The following is a 19,814-nucleotide window of genomic DNA, read 5'->3' on the forward strand; positions in this document are numbered from 1 at the left end:
ACCCTGGCGGATGCACTATGTGCACCAGCCACTTTGTGGACATTAATTATTAAAATTTCCCAAATAGTAGTAAATGGTTTTAAAACTTTAAAAAAATGTGTTTAGTTTAAAGCAATTTATGCTTATTAAGGAAAGTTTGAAAAATATAGATAAGTTGAAAGCAGGGAATAGAAAAGCCTCCATTCCATATTTCAGACACAACCACTATTAATAATAACCTTTGGGTTTTATATTCTGTTATCTTTCATTCTAATATTTTCAGGCCCTAGAAAACCCTCCAATATTCTTTGTGGCTCCCCTAAAGAGATATATGTTCAAAAGGGAGGGAACATTATGTTTAAAATAAAACTTAAAATATTCCGATCTATTTAATTACCAGGTTTAAGATTAATTTTGGAACATAGCTCCAAAGCATAATAACTATATGAACTTAGGCTATGCTATTTAGTTCATAAGAACACAAGTTTCTAGAAACAAAATAACTAATTATAGTGTTGTTATTATTTATTTTGTCAAAAGGGTTAAATTGATCTAAATGAAATGTGCAAACATGTCAAATGCCTAGACATAGTAGGGACTTGGGAAGTGTTTCCCTTGCCCACCTCTGCCATTCATTCTCTTCCCTTTCCTCTCCCCTTCTGTGTTGAAACTCCCCTATGACAGTTACAATAAAAACAATAAATAAATATTGATTTCTAGATTTAGGTCTTGGCAAAGCGTAAATGGGGAATGCGCCTGGGGAGTTCCCAAATGCTTTATGTAACATTGGAAGCCTTGTTTATTTTGTAATTATTTAACCTGCTATTTTTGAATCAACGGAGGACTTTTAAGACCTGGCCCCTCTTTGTGCATGGGCCAGTGGAATGAATATTCATAGCCAGTTTTCAGAGCTTGATTAAACATCACCCTCTCTCTTAACCACATGTTTTCTGGAAGAGTTTTTTCCCCTTGTTGGAGAGGGGAAAGCGAAGCCTATTGTGCCGCATGTGTAATGCTTTAGAAATGTAACAGAAGTAACATTGGACTGTGCAACAACCTTTAGTAAAGGACCGAAGGTGGCTGCAGCTCCCCCATCGCTGTCACCACCACCATCATCATTGGTCTCTAAGTCACATGATGCATGTGTTTCGATTTGGCAGTGAAGAGAAAGGAAGCTTTGATGGCCTTCTTTGACACTCACCCTCTCCACCTACCCTGTTTGGATCTCCAGCTCTGGCACCTTTATGGTAGCACTAGAGGCCCGGTGCATGAAAGTCATGCATTGCGGGGGGGGGGGGCGGGGGAGGGGGCGGGGCTTCCTCAGCCCTGCCTCCGCCCTCTTACAGTTCGAGACCCCTTGCTCCTTACTGCTTGCCTGCTCGCTGCTCCTTAGCGCTGCTGCAGAGGCGGGAGAGGCGCCTGCCACCACCGCTGTGCTCGCCAGCCGTGAGCCTGGCTTCTGGCTGAGCCACACTACCCCTGTGGGAGCACACTGAACACCAGGGGGCAGCTCCTGCGATGAGCGTTTGCCCCCTGATGGTCAGTGTGCATCATAGCCACCAGTTGTTCTGCCGAAATGGTTGCTTAGGCTTTTATTATATAGAATCTATGAAGAAAGTCATTTAGCTTGGTTACACATTTTTATAGGCACTCAGGGAGAAAGTGTGACTATCAGGATGTGTTGTCCAGGAATAACATTTGAGTTCCCTCAACTCTCTGGCTTCTTTTTCTACTCCTTGGCAGCCTCTTGATTTCATATAGGAAATCAGTCACAATGAGCTGGGAAGAAGTGGAAGGCCCTCATTTAGGCAGCAGGATGAGAGGGGATACATCATCTTTGCTGCTGATGAGTTCATCATATGGAAAGCACATAATCTACGGCTTTTTAAAAGAGGGAACTTCCCAGTTATTGTTAGGGGACCTGGTGTTATTGTAAATGAACATCATCTTTTAAATACATGCTATATTAAGCCAGAGGTGCCAGGGGAGAGTCCACAACCCCCTTTGCAAAGTTTCCTGATAGCAGACTTTCCCCTTGTAGCCTGGGGGTGGTTTCCTTTTCACAGAAAAAGGTGCCCTGAGGTTTCCTGCAGGCCTGTCCTCTCTCCTTCCCCATGTTAGGTAGCTGAAGGCCATGAACTCTGATACCTGGGAGCAGCCAGAGTCGTGAGACATTTGCCAGCTTTGCCATCTCTGTCATCTATATATCTAGATGGCCCACTGGTATTACACTTTATAAACACTGAAATAACTCGCTTTAAGTAACTTTAACATACACCAACGAAGATATTACAAAAGCTATAAACTTGGAGGGTATTTATTTGCATTTTTCATTAGGTTGCTTTAGGAGGTGGATATGAGAAGAAGAGGAAGAATAGAATTTGTCTTCCAGTTATAATTGAACGAGGCATTTTATTTAGAAAGAAACAGTTTAGCACTTTATAAAAAGGTTGTGATCTTTTTTCTCACCAAGCATTTACTCTCTGGCCCTTAACTTCAACATTTGTCATGTAGTGAGGAAAGTTAGAAAACTGCTCCATGTGGACTCCCATGAGGCTTGGGGGTGCGATAAATCAAACCAAGATGAGGCAGTTTCATCATTCATTCTATAAGCAAATTTTTATGGATTGCCTACTGTGTACACAGTACATAGAGTGTGCATGCACATGTGTGCCAACACCTGCACACACACACACACACACACACAAACACACACACACACACAGTGTTCAGAGCTATTGAGGGGAAATAAAACATGCTGGGATCCCTCCAGTTAAGGTTGAGCCTGTGTGGCAGGCCAGGCTTCGGTAACTCAGCTTGGGAGTTTTGTTTCCTCAGAAAAATCCCAGGCACCTTATGTTTTCCCTGGCTTTGTAATTTTCCATCTTAAAACAAATCATGGACACTGCTGCCTGACTTGTCATTATTGTGATGAAAATAAAGGGACAGTTTACAGAAAAACTATTGATGTCCGTAGTGTAAAAACTCTATATCCAAATTGAGGGGATCCTGACCCTTCAGTAAATTCACTCAAGAAATGCTTTTTGAGTGCCTATCCTGTGAGTAGAGCAGTGAACAAAATAGACAAAATCCCTGCCATTGTGGAGCTACTGCTCCTTCTTCTTGTTCTTATTGTCCTTCTTCCTCCTCCTCCTCCTCCTCCTCCTCCTCCTCCTCCTCCTCCTCCTCCTCCTTCCCCTCCTCCTCCTCCAAGTTGTGGTTAGATAGACATTAAACAAATAAGAAAAATAGGATAGAGAATCCCAGATGGTGATAGAGGCTATAGAAAAAGAAGCAGGAAAGGGGCTCTCCCAGGAGGCAGTGGCTGTCTTTACTGAGAAGCTCCTTGAACGAGGCTGCAGGTAGTGCTCCTGCTCACAGTGGGACACATCCATTATCCACTGGACCTTGGGAACGGACAGAATCTAGCTAGGATTGTAATGGTGGGCGTTCTAATTCCTGTTTTCCGGATGAGGGAGCTGGGACCCCAGAGTGGTGTGGTCGCTGTCCGGATCGCTGTCCTAAATTCACACAGCCAGTATCAGAGAGCCATCTCTAGCAGTGGGAGGCCTCTGCCCATCATGGTTTCTCCCCCGCCGTCCCAGCACTGTGGGGACAGGCCTCCCCCTTGACCCTTCTTTATCAATAGAACATCCTTTAGTTCTTTACACCTGCCAGCCTCTCAGCTCTTCCCCTGCTCTGTCGGAAATGAGGATTTGACACATTTAGAACTATGTCTTTGTGTTTTTCTTTTGTGTGTATATGACTTGGAAATGTTTATCATTCCATTGAGGTGATTTATTTCCCCCCAAATGTCACCAATAAGGGAAGTTTTGATAGTTCACATGTTAGGTATGCAGAGCTGGAAAGATCTTTCAGTCTAAGTCCTTCATTTTACAGGACCCAGAGAGGTGGAACCTAGAGAGGTGAAGTGACTTTTCTAACATCACACAACTTTTGAGTGGCATAGTGTGGGCTAAAACGTCAGTGTGAGCTTTTTTGTACCATTATCTAGTAGTCCATTGTTTTCATTTTTTTCTGACTATAGAACTAATAAGTGCTTTTGAAGAAAACCTGGAAAACAAAACAGTTTATAGAAAAAAAATCACTACAGGCCCCACTGTAATAGTCTCACAAACCAGGTGTAATCAGAAGTCACTTTTTACAAGTCTTTGTTTGAGGATATGTTTATTGATTTTAGAGAGAGTGGAAGGGATGGGGGAGGAAAGGGGGAGAGAGAGAGAGAGAGAGAGAGAGAGAGAGAGAGAGAGAGAGAGAGAGAGAAAGAAGAGAAGAGAAAAAGAAAAGAAAAGAAAAGAAAAAAGAAAGAAGGAAAGAATAGAGAAAGAAACAGTGATCAGTTGACTCCCATATGTATCCTGACCTGGGATCAAACCAGCAACTTAGGTATACGCTCTGACTGGGAATTGAACCCACAGCCTTTTGGTGTACAGGTTGATGCTGTTGATGCTCTAACCAACTGGGCCACACAGCTAGGGCTCTTTTGTTTGTTCGTCTTGTATGTGTGTTTAATTGTGAGCGTTTTCTCAATGTTGTTAAAAGTTTTCAGAACACATAATTTTTTTTTTTAAATATATATTTTATTGATTTTTTACAGAGAGGAAGGGAGAGAGATAGAGAGTCAGAAACATCGATGAGAGAGAAACATCGATCAGCTGCCTCCTGCACATCTCCCACTGGGGATGTGCCCGCAACCCAGGTGCATGCCCTTGACCGGAATCGAACCTGGGACCCTTCAGTCCACAGGCCGATGCTCTATCCACTGAGCCAAACCGGTTTCGGCAGAACACATAATTTTTATTGGTTGTATTATTTATCCTGTTTTGGAGTCATGATTTATTGGCCTTGGATTATCTGCTGGGCATTGGACTTCATGTAATGATCCATTTGCTGACCTGGCCATCCATCAACCAGTGAGGAGACTGCGGGTGTTGACACTGCTGATAGCCATCTGATGCTTATTTATTTAACAGGGGCTTGGTGTTTAAATTACTGTTATCTCTACTTGAATAGACTTAAACCTGCTAAAGTGAAGAGCTTTGTATCCTCAACCTTTGGGTGGTTCTCCAGCTTATCTCTCTGGACCTCAGTTCTCTTATTCTGTGAGTAGCAGGTTTTCCTTTGGTCCCTTCTCTAAGAACTAAATGAATTCCAGAGGCCTCCCCTCAGAAAAAGCACAGGCACACAGAATTTTGAATGTAATGTGAAAGGATTCATGGGCCACTTTCCCCACAAGTTCAGCCTTGGATTCCCGGCTAAGAAACGCTAGACTAGACAATAATGCGTATTCTATTTCTTGTGATTATTGGATTAAATCTCTAATGACATAATTGAGTTGAGCATCAGACTTTATCTCAGAATGTATTTTTATATTAATTCTTCTAAGAGGCCCTCAGGGTCTGATGTAGAGACCCTCTCTCCTCTCTCACCTCCACCTGCCCCCACATCTCTCCTCCGTTCGTCGCTCATTGCCTCTAATCCTGTTCTGCTCTGTTTTGCTGCTTATTGTGCCTCCTATGTTCTATACTTCTGTTTTTCTTAGAAGGGCAGGTCATTTTTCTGACACCTTTTCTTTTCTTTGGCCGGCAGGCTGACCAATAATAATACACTGTGGAAAATATTTAGTCATTTGCTCCTTTTTGCAGTTTTTCTTAGTAATTTTTACTTATTGTTTCAAAATTTTCCAGAATAAGAGAAAAGGAATGATTATTTTGGAATAGAGGCATATATGTACATATATTTAATATTTATATGTATATATTTAAGGCTCTATTCCAAAATATGTATATGTGTGCTATATATCTATATACTTTATGTATTTAAATACACTTTGTATGCACTCTAACGGCTTATATTTGTATCTTAGAGCAAGTTATTCAGTATAATATTTTTAGGTGGGAAAAAGGAACATTTATTATTTATTTTTATTGATTTTTTTACAGAGAGGAAGGGAGAGGGACAGAGAGTTAGAAACATCGATGAGAGAGAAACATCGATCAGCTGCCTCCTGCACACCCCCAACTGGGGATGTGCCCGCAACCAAGGTACACGCCCCTGACCGGAACCGAACCCGGGACCCTCCAGTCCGCAGGCCGACTCTCTATCCACTGAGCCAAATTGGTCAGGGCTGGAACATTTTAGTTATTAGTGAATGGTCTGTTGGGTTTCAGTTTATGAACAGTTGAATGCTTTGGGCTATTAACAAATAAAAATGTTTGCATATTTTTACAACTACTAAATTTCATTTCAGGGTTAAAGATAACTCGTGACATAAAACTGACATAAGCATTAAGTTGAGCAAATATGTTTTGAGTGCTTGCAGTACCCAAGACACTGGCGACTCAAAGGTGGTGAAAATATAGTCCCTGCCCTTATGAATTTACAGTCTCACCATAGAGTGTGACATGTACAAACTTAATAAAAGGTAGATTGTGAAAAGCTCCAAAGCAGAGGTAAATAAAAGTTTAACAGAAGAGCTAATTAATTCTGGCTAGGAGGATCAAGGGAGTTGCATAGAGAAGGTGCTATCTAAACTGGTTCTTCAGGCATGCATTGGAGTCCTCTGGGTGAGAGGTCCTTCAGAATGTGATAGAACTTCATTGTACAGTGTGAAGGGGAAGATTGGGACTTTTAGAATCTAAAGTTTGCCTTCCTTATAGTAGGAAATTACCCTTAGAACAGGGGGATGAGAGCATGAGGGGGGGGGATGGGGGTTAATGGGGGGGATAAGGACACATTTGTAATACCTTAACTAATAAAGAATTAAAAAAATAAAATAAATTACCCTTAGAAAATCCTCTAAATTTCCCATAATATTTTTGTGGTTTTGTGTACCTAATGGTCCTGTATAATAATTTGTATGCGTATTAAAATCTGAGAACTGAAACCCATGTACAGAAGCATTCCATCCTACCTCTGAAGTGTTCCCACTTCCTCAAGGGGTTTACTCCATTCTGTTTTAACAGTAAAACTCTATACCCTTAATACATGTTCATGGATGTGTTTGTTATTGTAAGAGTTAGACAAGTTAAGGTGTGAAGGAGCTTGAGGTTGCCAGGTAGTAGGAGCTCAGTCGATGTTTGTGGGTTTGAATCCAGAGGTCTAGCATACACCTTGTTTTGTGAAATGGTGTAAAGGAAACCGTGGCCACCTATTTCCTGCCCGTCTACGACGGCATTTCCTCTTGTGGCTGCTCTGACCAGATGTCATTCTTTTGTCCTCAGACACCGATCTCATAAACCCCCTAGAGAAACCACATCCTACTCTGAGGTTTAGGTCCTAGAGTTAACTGCTGTACCATGTAACTCTCCTTGCCTGTCAGATTTCTAAAGTGTTGGCCGGTCCTAAGTGAGCAGAATATAACAAAGACCTTGCGTGGCCTGAGAAGTTAAGTAGCAGGAAGGCTCACAATAGCGTCTCCATTGCTCTAGGTTGTGAGAATTTTCTTCTTCCATAAGTTGGACCCATTTGAAAGTGATAGACTAAATGTCTGTCTTGCTCTCAGAATTGCTTTATTTTATCCAGGATTTAAGTGTAATGCTCTGAGATGATGGTGAGAAAGCTGTGTGAATTTGGCTGCTGCCATTTCCAGTAAATATGTTGAGAACCTTGTCTCGTACATTAATCAGTCCCTTTTTACGTAAATCTCTGTGTGAGAAACTTTTTTAAAAGTTCACTTGCCTGACAGCCTTGTCTGTTTTCTTTTTTTGATGATATGAATTATGTTTGCCTTTCTGTCCTGGCTACCTGGAAGCTCAGAGGAAATTCAATTTTTTCCCCTTGGTTACAAAAGATATATAAAAATTCACTGCTGAAATTTTGAAAAAAATAGAACAACTTCAAGAAGAGGCCTGGCTCATGGCATGAGCACAGGGATGTCAAGTAAACTGTTTGAAGGTAGTTGTCATAGTTGAGCAGCAAAGAGGGAAGAACAGTTGATTTTAAATTGCTGAAGCACTTTGTGTAAAGTGTTATAGCAACACTTTGGTTGAGTTGTTATTTTAGATCACACAGCTCCAGTCCTGAATTCAGGACGAAGGTAAATTTCTTCAGATTGCAATAACCACAGCAACAATAACAGTAGTTACCATTAAATGAACACTTACTATATACCAGACACTGTGCTATGCCATTTTCACCTTTTTACCAAATTATCTCTGTGGAATTAAACCCAGATGCTGCCTTTATCTTTAATTGATGATCAGTATCTTTTACATATTTATACTTCTTAGCAGTTGGAATAGAAAACTGGTTCAGCATGGTATCATGGGTTAAGTGTGTATACACTGGGTCCATATGGCTACTGCTTGCTGTGTGACCTTCTGCACATATATAACATCTCTGTGCATCTGTCTTCTCATCTATAAAATGGCAATAACCACACCACTTACCTCATAGGGTTGTTATGAAGATTAAATAAGTTATTATCTAAATTATTATTGCTGGTGTTTGAGTGACAGAGATACTGGTGGGAGGAAGAACAGGCAGGCATAGGGTGACATCTTTGCTCCCCCAGTGCCCCCCCCCCCCCCCCCCCGCCAAGCCCTCCCAGCCAGTTACTTGGCCTGGAAAGTGGGAGATTTGTACCTATATTTTATATAGTAGTTTCTATGGCACCTGGTGCTGCTAAATGACACCCATTTCCATTGTTTCTTTACTACTACTGCTTGGTATCTTCTGTAAGCAGATCATCTCCGATTTCAAGAAAATAAGCTGAATAATAACTAACTGGGAGAAGCACTGCAGCAGCCCAGGAAGTGCAGATTAATATTTAATTCCATCTTACTGCCCGTTTCCCATGAATTTTTAAATAAATCCTTTAACACTTCTGTTTTAGTTTTTCCCAAGAGACGATTTTAAAATGATTTAAAATTTACTCCACTGTTATTGTTAGGAAATACTAAAAATAGCAGCCTTTTTGGAAAAACACATTTTGGGTACGATCCCCATTGAACCATGGGATGGTGACTCAGCTCCTTTCTTGTGCTTTGTGTAAATCTCTGTTAACTATGCTAATCTGTCACTTACGCTGTCCATTCATCTCGCCTTCTCAAGGAGCTCTGACACTGCTTGCAGGGAGAGACCCCTGCCTGTTGATGGACTTAAAATAACATCCTGATTAATAAGAACACTTACCACAATACATGGTTGCCCATGAAACTGTTTGATGACCTTGTTTTTCTTGCACAAAATAACACATAAATTAAGTTGAACGTGCAGGGATAAACTCTTTCTTTACACCTGCAGCCTTGAGGTGCAGGCTACGGAATCTCCTGCTGGTAGCTCTTACCAGCATTGATCATCAGCCAAGCATTTGGTGTTTAGCCATAACATAAAGGAAAGCATCCAAAACCTAAGAATTTTGGAACATCCAGACGACCTAGCTGTCTGTCTCTTCAGCTCCAGGAGCTTTAGATTTGAAGGAATTACGAAGGAGTCTAACTGTGAGTGGTTTTCTTTTAAACACTGCACTATATTGATTCGTGTCCATTTGGCCCACCCCGTGTGGAGCAGACACAATGAGGCCGGTCTTTATCAGAGAGGCAGTACACTGTGTATTGTACAGTTCAGGGTTTGTTTTCCTTTGGCCTGCGAGCGGGAACCTCCCATTTTTCCAGCAGTAGTAACACCCCTGGAGGCTGGCCCTCGCAGGCATGCCCTCCCACCCCAGCAGGCTCTACCGACCCAGTCCGCGGAGCTGACCACTGGTGCCTGGGAAGCCAGCTAGCTGCCTCTCCTGCTTTGGGCCACTGGCATGCTTGTGCTTTGCTCAGCTGGGCACTCACAGCTGTCCAAGTTGCAGACGTTCTGACTTGCATTTTCAGCCGAGAATGCAGGCTGATAAATACAGGACAAGTAGTAGAAGTGCCAAAAAGGAGATGGTGATCGAGTCCCCCCTGCAACACAAGGATGCAGCTCAGGGAGAAGTGGAAGCAGAGAGCCCGGGGCCAGTGCTGGTAAGGGGCTCACCCTCAGCAACCCTGCTGCCTTTCCCCACAGCGCTTGTGTTGTGTGCATGCTCCGTGCCTTCTGGCCCTCTGTGGGATTGTAAAACTTGCTCTGCCTGTCTCCTGTGAACTCTCCTCTCCCTCTTTTCCTGTCGATTGTTTTCGGCTCCACTTTGATTTTCTTTGTGAGGAAAGATGTGTTGACATTTTGTGGGCGATCGTGGCTTCCAGGAGGCTTCTTTGTATAGAACAACCATGCATTGTTCAAAATTATGTCCCACTTAGCTGCAGGGCTGCCAAAGGTATACCCAGGGAGGCACTTTTTAATTCCTTCTGTAGGGTTGAAAAAGATGTCCTTTGTAAAATTAAAACAATTTTTACATAATATACGTACGTTATTGTGAAAATGATGAAGATGACACTAGGCGGTTTTAAGGGACATAACTGTTGAAGTTACATGTGGTCTCACTCACTCACTTTAACAGGTTTGCCTTGAACAAAGTTAGAAATAACCTTTATTTTGAACCAATTGATAGAAAAGTTTCCGTTCTTAGCATTAGCTAAACTCATAGCAGTTTGATAAATTCAAGTGCTTCGGTAGACTTTGTAAGGGAGGAATGTGAAAAATGGTTGTGTTGTTAGCATCAATGAGTAGGTTGTGCTTCTCTCTCGGAATTTCTTTAGTACAATAAAAGCACATATTTTTTTTAAGCAAACTGTAAGAAAACCACCAACACGCACTGCAAAAGAGGACAATTGAGCCTTTCAAATGAGCTGCTAAAGGGATTATTAAACTAGTACTTAGTGATATTATAGAGTGATTTTTTTAAAAAACAGAGGTCCAATTGCCATTATCATAAAGTGTTTGGTTAATTAACTTAATTTTCAACATTCTAATGCCCTTAAGAATCTGAATTTTAACTTTCCTATGGTGGATTTGATTTGAATTAAACTGCTTCCCTCTGATGTGTGAGGCTACCTTATATTGTATTGCCTTCAAAATTGTATTGCTAACTGAACTGAGAAAGTCCATCAAGGATGATGGGCCTTTTCACTGCAGGTTTTCGTCTGAGAGACTTAGGCTCCCACCCTGGTACATTGTTTAGAGATGTTATTCATTATCTTGGAATCCTTCCTGCTAGCATAATAGTTCATTTATTTACTGAGTCGTTTGACCTGCTTACTTGTTATATAGATTTAATCAGCTCCCCGCTGAGGTAGCTTACGATTTCATGGAGGAAGTTGTGTGGTTTGGGTTCCCTTGTGAATTTTCTTAAAAATCTTTTGTCAGTGATTCTTCAGAAGTGTAGAAATATGTGTCCAGATGATTAGATACACTATAGAAAGATGCGTTGTGGTTTATTATTAATTCCACAAGTGACTATTAAAATTATTTCTCTTTCTAGTGCTTAAAAATTAAAATTAAAAAAAAAATTGGCCGCTCATATCCCAGTTATTTGTTTAGGTCAGATCTCACTCCAGGCATTTCCACGGGGAGTTTTTTCTCCCACTGCAATGGATAAGGCTGTGCTGGCTGCAGCTGCGCCTGGGGGGAATGCTCACCAGGGCTCGGAAGCTTCTGGCAGCGCGGAGAGCTCTGGCTCTATGCACCTGCAGAGGGAGGTGTGAGGGAGAGGTGAAGGCAACAGTGATACAACAAGACACTTTTCCTTATCTGATAGTGTTTCTCTTCTTCCATGGGGTGAGCAAGATAAAAAGAGCTAACTAGTATCAGATAAGAGAAGCAACGATATTTAAGTAGGGCCTCTGCCCAGGGCGGATCCTACCTGTGATCATCGCTGCTCACAGCAAATGAGAATTCAACAAACTGCTTGGAGTACAACTTTTTTCCAAGATGGTTTTGAAACAGTATGCCCGCACAGCCATGAGGTCTATTTCTTGTAGTGCTATTCGTTATTATGTCAGTAGCCCACATGTTCAGTGAAAATCCCAGGTCTATTACGTTTGAATGTGAATACCTTACTTTATTCCAGAGATAACATTTGAAATCAAGTTCTGCTGGTTTTAGTTATGTACACAATCAGTCCTTGCGGGGAAATATTGCATAGTTTAGAAAGCATAAAAGTAATTAATGCATATAATAAGAAATATAAATAGTGTAGAAAGATGGAAAAATAGAGTGCCCAGTATTATTTAGTGTATATACTTCCAGACTTTCTCCTGTGCATATAAAAGTATAGCTCTGTGTGTGTGTGTGTGTGTGTGTGTGTGTGTAAAAATGTGCTAGTGCTATAGATTTCTGCATTAATTTTCTCCTAGAACATATCAAGAACATCTATCTTTGTCACTATATGTAGATTTATGCCATTCTTTTTAATGGCTGTATATTATTCCAGTTTATAGCTGTACCATAATTCAATGGTTATTCAACTTGCTTCCAATTCTTTACAATTATTGAAAGGTACAGTCATTGAAAAATGACCTTGTGGACTGTGAGTGACTAACAGTGAATGTACTAGTACTTATCAAGTCAGAAGTACTAATTCTATAAAACTTCTATCAGAAGTCTCCTCTGGGCATTCATTGGCAATGATGTTTCTTTCCCCTTGGTCAAGGTTAAGGTTGCCCTTAGCAGTGGCTGCTTGTTCTGTGCAAAGTAAAATCAGTGTTTATAAGAGAAGTATGTGTTTGGACATTATAAAGTTTCAGAGGCTGCAGTGTTCAACTTACGGGCACCTACGTAGGTCTTGTCCTCTCATTGTGATGGTAAGCGGGGGAGGAAGTGCATGGTGAAACTCCCCTGTTCCTATCCACCAGGCTCCCTGCCAGCCCCATTGAAAAATGCCTTTGTGGACTGTGAATGACTAACAGGGGAACAATCTGGGTATTCTCGATGTCTCCCAGTTAGCTACCCTGCTTACATTTGAATACCTATTTTTTTGCCCCCCAAAGTTTAAAGTAATTCCTGGAAATAATTTATTCTAATCGTCACTGCCCAACAATTTAGAGGAAAAGGGTGCGGCCTCAAAGAGTCAGAAGTGGCTGGGGATGTGTCGTTTGTGTTGTCCTTTCATTGGGTTACTCTCACAACGCAGGTCAGGACTGCAGCACAGGTCTTAGGTGGGGGATTTTGAAGGTTGAAAGATGTGAAGATAGAAAATAGCTGAATTTTCATGTTAGAAACACTCATTAGGTAGTTTTTGGCAAGTTTCTTTTCAGAGACACCTTTTCTATTTATGTTATTCTTCTGGGATCTTCAAGTGTTAAAAACGGAACCCGAGTTCTTTCCTCCTTTGATGTCGGAATGAGCAGATGATTAGCTCACTGACTGGGTGAGAAGGCAGCATGTGAGCCGATGTAGAAAGGAGGAGGAGCCTGGCTTCTGGGTGAATTTAATAACCTCGCCAGCCTGGAGGGCTGTCTCAGAGGAGCTTCCACAGCTCGAGTCACTACCTCGTGGCAGTGCCGAGCCACTCTTCCCAGGAGAGTCAAGTCAGTGCATTACCTGGGAAAACGTTTTCTCTCCCCAAGTTCTCTTTACTTTAGAAATAGCAGAAGAAGTGAATTGAGGCACAAGCCCTGAAGTACAGGCTTATGGGCCATGATCATGATATCCTGTAAGACTTCAGATGTCTGTGGTTGAGTTAATTACGTTATACTTCTAACCCTCTCTGCCCACAGGTTTTCCTGCATCCCTCTTGATGTCTTTAGAAATAATTAAGAATATTAACTACCTTGGTGATACTTAACAAGTAGTTTCGTTGTTTTTAAAATAGTGAGTGGCGGAGGAAGGAAGTTCCTGCAAGGTTTATGTAGTGACATAGTCCCAGGGGACACGGACATTTTACCTGTTTAGAGCCGCAAGCCTTCACCATGCTTTTTGGTTTTCTCCTTCATTTGTTCATTCTTTTGTTCATTAGACCCACATTTCTAAGCATGGAGATTTGCTAGACTTACTGTATAGTGCATTGGGGAGGCAGGTCAGTGAGACCAACCACCCTCATCTCCCCAATACAAGGTCTGGGTAAGGAGGAGCTTTGTTCCTCCTGCTTTTCACAGGGTGCTCATTAGGCACAAGTGAGTGTTACTCTCACCCATCCCCTCCCGGTAAGACAGACAACATTTAAATCATCATTGGCCCCAGCAAGCACACGTTCTTGATTTTTGAGCACCGAAAGCAGGCCTAGCCCAGCTTTTCCCAAGGCACAGGGCCCCCTGGCTGTTCATATGAACAGTTTGTGTGAATGGGGCCCCCAGAGTTGCACATAGACTTTGTGTAGTGGTCCGTGGAAGGACTCTTCGGAGATAGTGTCGGTGTGAATTTAATAACTTTGCCAGGATGGAAAACTGTCTCACAGAAGGAGATTCCATAGTTCGGGTCACTATCCCAAGGCCGTGCTGAGCCACTGTTACATTCTGGGCTTCTTGCTTGTGTAGAACATGAAAGTCCACTGAGCTCTGGCATGGTTCTTTGCTCATATCTGTCACCGATGTGGAAGTTACAGTAATGCCAATTGTATTCTTGTTTTTTGGTTTTTTTTGGTGTAATAATACAATAGGAAAAAAATACATAGTGCCTTGCTCTGTGCCAGACACTGTTTTAAGCCGTTAAATGTGTAAAATGAGAAGCATGTAATAAATAATCTCTAAGATCTCTTCTGGGGCTAATGTCTCAGGGCTGTTAGCATTGATCCTGGAATAACCTGTGATGGAGTCAGGTCAAGACCCTGGCAATTTTAGTTTTAGGTTCTAAGCTTAGTTTATCCAAAATTGTTTGGGTTTTGAGTTGTAGCAGCTGCAACACGGGATATTGGCTTTTCACCCAGTGTAAATGAGTAACACCAGTGGAATGTGTCGACCAACCTGGAAATAAGTAAAAGTAGCAGCGGAATTTGGAGTTAGCAGGGAATACGACACAGGAGAGGCAAGAAGCCAACTTAAGCCTACAGATGACATAGGACTATGAGTATAATTTTAGGACCAAGAAGGCTTGGAAATTATAGTTCATTCTCAACTTTCCAGAATTTGAAATATCCCTGTAATGTGATATAGCTAGTCCTGCATTTCTCTAAGCATGACATTTTGACACTTTAGACGTTTTTAGTGCTTGATTTCCAGACAAGTGTATGTGCCACTTACCTTGCAGGTCTCTGAGGGCTTTGCCAGGTTCTTGGGGAGGAGCTGGCCTGTAGTTCTGTTTTGGAGTCGCCTTGCCATGGAGAGTTATCCCTACTGTGGGAGAAGTAGAAGTGAGTGGTGCAAAGGGGCCCTGGGCCCTGTGTCTTTTAAACACCGTTTGACATTTCTAAGCCAAGATTGTGTTTCTATCAGATGGAGATAGGAGTAGTGTCTGCCCTCTAGACGCCTCATCTCCAAAGGTTATCTGGACTGCCCAGGTCAGCTTACCGGTGCATTCAGTCTTTTCTTACTCTGAGCCACACTCCAACGTGCTAGCACACCTGACTGTGTGTGTGTGTGTGTGTGTGTGTGTGTGTGTGTGTGTTGCAAAACACAGATAACGTTATTAACTTCCTGCTTAAATGCCTTCTCTGTACAGAGAAGGCAAAGCATGGGTTACCTACATGACCCTCAGCGGCTGGCCCTGAACTTACTTGCTGGCCTCATCTCCTGCAATTTCCAAAATTCTTCCTGTCCTGGGCCCTATATTTTTCCAGTGGAGATGCTTCCGCACGTGGGCACCACTCCCTTTGCCTGGCATGTGCCTGCCCATTTCCTTTTACCCTTCAAGTCCTAGCTCACATGCCAGCTCCTCCAAGAAACCTTTTCATAGACCACGTGCTCCTGTGGCCGACCCATCATGGCATCACTGTCCTGGTGTGTTAATTATGCATCTCTGCCGTATTGCTGCTAAGGTTTATACCTTAGTCTCCCTCACTAGTACGGGGAGGGTATGCCTAGCAGGAGCCATGGTTTTTGTTTTCAGGTACAGTTGATATTAAATATTATTTCATGTTAGTTTCAGGTATACAGCATCGTGGTTAGACATTTAAATAATTCTACAAGTGATACATCTGATAAGTCTAGTGCCCACCTGGCACCATACGTAGTTATTACAGTCTTAATGACTGTATTCCTTATGCTATGCTTTACATCCCTTTGTTTGTATTCCATCTCTGACATAAAGTCAAAACTACCTGCTCCCACTCCCCCACCCTCCCCTTTTTTTTTGCTTCTCCACATGATCCTGGTCACTCTTTGCAGAATGTATTGGCAAAAATGGGTTGCAGAAAGGTGCTTCCAGGAAAGACTAGATCTGGGGATAATTCTCCTTTATTCTTCCCTCTTCTACCTTCAAAGGTTTAACCACTAATATCCAAACGTGTTGAATTGTAAAAAAAAAAAAAAAAAAAAAAAAAAAAAAAAAAAAAAAAAAAAGGTTAAAAAAATAGATGCACCCCGAGGAATCTGCTTGAGTATGCTGTGGGTATTGTGCCATCAAGTTCGAATGTGCTTCTGTTATTGTTGACCTAAATTAAAAATAACATTATATGTGCGTGCTTGGGTACAGAAGTGCAAACTTAAGGGGCCAAAGTCAGAAGCTTTTCCTCTCTTCCTCTTAGCACCCCTTCTGTCATCAGTACCACCTCTTCCTCGTCAGCCACATCTGAAACCATAACATCGCCTGTAATGGTTGAAGTACACTTGGAAAAACCATTGTGTGGCCTTATTACCAGCATTCCAACACATTGATTCTCTGTGGAACAGTGTAAGGTTAGGTTTTCCTTCCAAAGACCACCATATCCTGGAACTGTTTATTGGCAAAGTAAATTAAGTGCGACCTATTGGCATTCATATGTATTCCAACATTCCAACTTGGTTCTACAGGAAGACTTAGTATTTCGGGATATGATTTTTAATATTCTTGAGACAAAATGAGTATCCCTCAGAAAAGGATTCTGCCTTTTCTCTCTTCCTTGGTGAGGTCTTGGAGCCTGGGCAGTTCAGTGTGGCCTACGTTTCCAGGTATCTGAGCTGGGCAGAGAGCAGAGTCTTGTACTTTTGTCCTCCCAGAGTGGTGGAGTGGTGTTATTTAGTTCTTCCACAAAGGGAAATGAGGGATTGGGCAACCGTTTCCTGTCCTAGAACTGAAATTGCATCATTACTGCCAGTTGTTCGTTTATGGGAAGGGTCCTGGGCTTGGAACCAGGAGATCCAAGGGTGACCATCTGTGTGACCTTCATTAATTCATATAACCCTTTTGAACTTCAGTTTCCTCATCTCTGAAGTGGTGATACAACAACCATAGAGTATGGGAGAAGTTTAATGAGAGAACATGTGTGATCCAGCAAAGTCATGTGGGCTCAGCCCTTGTAGCTCAGTGATTGAGTGTTGACCCATGAACCAGGTGGTCATCATTCAATTCCCGGTCAGGGCACATGCCCAGGTTGCAGATTTAATCCCCAGTAGGGAAGCATGCAGGAGGCAGCCTATCAGTGATTCTCTCTCATCCTTGATGTTTCTATCCCCCTCTCCCTCTTCCTTCCTCTCTCTGAAATCAATAAAAACATATTTAAAAACACTTTTTTAAAGTCATGTGTATGTTATAGGGGCTAAAATTCTCTTATGTCTGAATGACACAACTATGTATGATCCCCATAATCACCATTTGTTGATTTCCTCCCCTGTTACAGGCATTATATATTGAAACCCTTCAATAACCCTGTGATGATTATAAGAAAAGTTATTTTCCCACTTTCAGATGCAGATATGGAGACTTGATAAGTTGCCCCAAGGCCGTATAGCCAATAATCAGTGGAATCAGGATTTTTTTTGAAAATACTTTTAATATGAAATGTTCAGACATACACAGAAGTTGATAGATTAGTAGAGAGGGTCTCAACATGGGTGAACATCAGAATCACCTGGAGGCTTTGTTAAAACCCAAAATGCTTGGCCCCATCCCCAGAATTTCTGATTCAGTGGGTCTGGCGTGAATTTGCAGAAATTAGTGCTGCTAGTCTGGGCCACACTAAGAAACATGGGTCTGGCATTCTGAACCCCCAGCTACCTGTCACCACCTCCAATAATAGTAAACATTTTTGGGACCAGGATTTTAATCCTCACTCCCTACATCTGCCCTTAACTGGTCTCTGAACTGCCTTCCTGGCCATGAGGTATGTAGAAACTCTTTTGTGAATCATATACGTTATGAATATTCCATCGCCATCCTCAATATCTTCACATAAGTAGCTTAAGGTAAGTTGTTTTGAAATCTGACTTAATCAGGCTTTTAGAGCCTTTTAGCTTAATTACTTGACCTCCTCATTTCAGTTCTAAAAATAGCTTTGATGGACATAGGAAGAATTAAGAATTTCAGACCATAATGCTACAAAGTGAGGTGGGGGGCAGTGGTTATTGGCCGGAAAATAATCTGTAGTATAATTTTAAGATAGAATTATGTATACAACTATCATGGTGCATCATTTTCTTTTTTCCTTTCACATGTGTAAACATGGCAGGCAGAAGCTGGGATGGTTGTATGTGTGAGAGACACATGCTGAACCAACCACTCTGGCTCTGTGTCTGTTATCTCTCTCTCTGTTCTCCTTACACCTCCTTTGCCTTTCTTAGCCCGTATCTCTGTCAGGATAGATGACACTTCCAGTCTGTGTTTGCAGGGGCAACTGCTCCATTCCACTCAGCTTTCTGCTTGTGTGTTCCATGGGTGAGGAGAAAGTCCCCTAAGTCCTTGCTATCCCTTCTTTCTTCATTAGCATTATCAGTGGCATCTCCATTGAGGGAACTAAGTGTGAGTATCTGGGGGGTTTTCAGTAATCAGAATGATTATCTCTGTTATTAGCTCAATTTCCATTATTATGTTTCTCTTACACCGTTTTCTAGGTACTATTGATTTGACATTTTTTGCAGTCTTTAATTCTGTTCATTTTAGTAATACGGTAATAATTTTGGAAAACCAGTTATTTATAAAATTGACAAATACAAAACCCAAAACTCTTTTCCTTCTGATTGATTGATTTTGAGTGTTCAAGTTTTGCTAATGCTGCCAAGCCTAATTAAATAAAATCTTCACTCAGTGACAAGTTCTCTAATTTGAATGCTTTTTAAAGTGCTGTATAAAAAGGGAATTCAACATCTATCCATGTTTATAAGATAAAAAAGTAGATTAACAATTATGTCATTCTTGGGGTTCTGAGGATAAACCCACATTTCAGTGTGAGAAATATATTTAGATGTCTGAGATAGGTGGTCATCATACATTCCAAACATTCTCGAACTCATTCACTTGTGGTTTAATGCTCAGGTTTGAGCTTGCTTCTAAGTCCAAGGCTCTCTCTTTCTCCACTTTTTTAAAATATCATTTGCTTGTGCATGTTGTCAAAGAAAGTGCGAAAATTAAAACGCAGAGCATGAGAGGAAGAGCATGGACCACAGGCCAGGAGACCTGGGATCTAGGCCCAGTCCTGCAGCAACCCCTCCTGGGACCCAAGACAGTCACTTAACTCCCATGCTCCCTGGTTTCCCTGTCTGTAAGACGAGAGGGCCAGACCAGATAATCTCAGGTTCCAATGTTTGCACAACTGGAGTTCTAATGTTACCGAACCCCCAGCTCCTTTGAAACAAGCATGCTTCTGAAGAGCTGCCAAGACCGATGTTCCTCTCAAGCTGATGAACAGCCTGGAGAAGAACATGTACTACTGAAAAGGAATGTGATGCTATTCTGATTATCAGGGTCTCCTAAGTTTTAATGTCCTGGGTTATGGAAAGGAAAGAAGAACATGTCTATTACAAGGTGGTGAGAGATCATTTTTCATGGCTAGAGGATGATACAGGGTCTCGTTTTGTCTCAGTCCTCTTCTTCCTTCACCAGTTTGCTGGCTTCCTAAGGGCCCATCTCTACATAGCCCACCTGCCACTCTGGCCTCA

General features: G+C 41.8%; 1 protein-coding gene across 27 annotated transcripts in view; it reads left to right on the plus strand.

Annotated features, from left to right (window-relative positions):
* The window catches only part of DOCK9 (dedicator of cytokinesis 9), a 262,250-nt gene that overhangs the window by 95,848 nt on the left and 146,588 nt on the right, over nt 1–19,814 (plus strand). For 4 of the 27 annotated variants that reach the window (XM_036301878.1, XM_036301881.1, XM_036301884.1 and 1 more), the window contains exon 1: nt 9,831–9,956. The exons of 19 other annotated variants lie outside the window; for them this stretch is intronic. In XM_036301878.1, the coding sequence (XP_036157771.1) occupies nt 9,831–9,956 (126 nt within the window). Of the gene's footprint in view, nt 1–9,683; nt 9,957–19,814 lie in introns of those variants that run through there. 4 more of the 27 variants (XM_036301869.1, XM_036301892.1, XM_036301876.1 and 1 more) reach the window with 2 other exon arrangements.

The sequence above is a fragment of the Myotis myotis genome, unplaced genomic scaffold (genome assembly GCF_014108235.1).
Source record: "Myotis myotis isolate mMyoMyo1 unplaced genomic scaffold, mMyoMyo1.p scaffold_m19_p_3, whole genome shotgun sequence".
NCBI classification, from domain to species: domain Eukaryota; kingdom Metazoa; phylum Chordata; class Mammalia; order Chiroptera; family Vespertilionidae; genus Myotis; species Myotis myotis.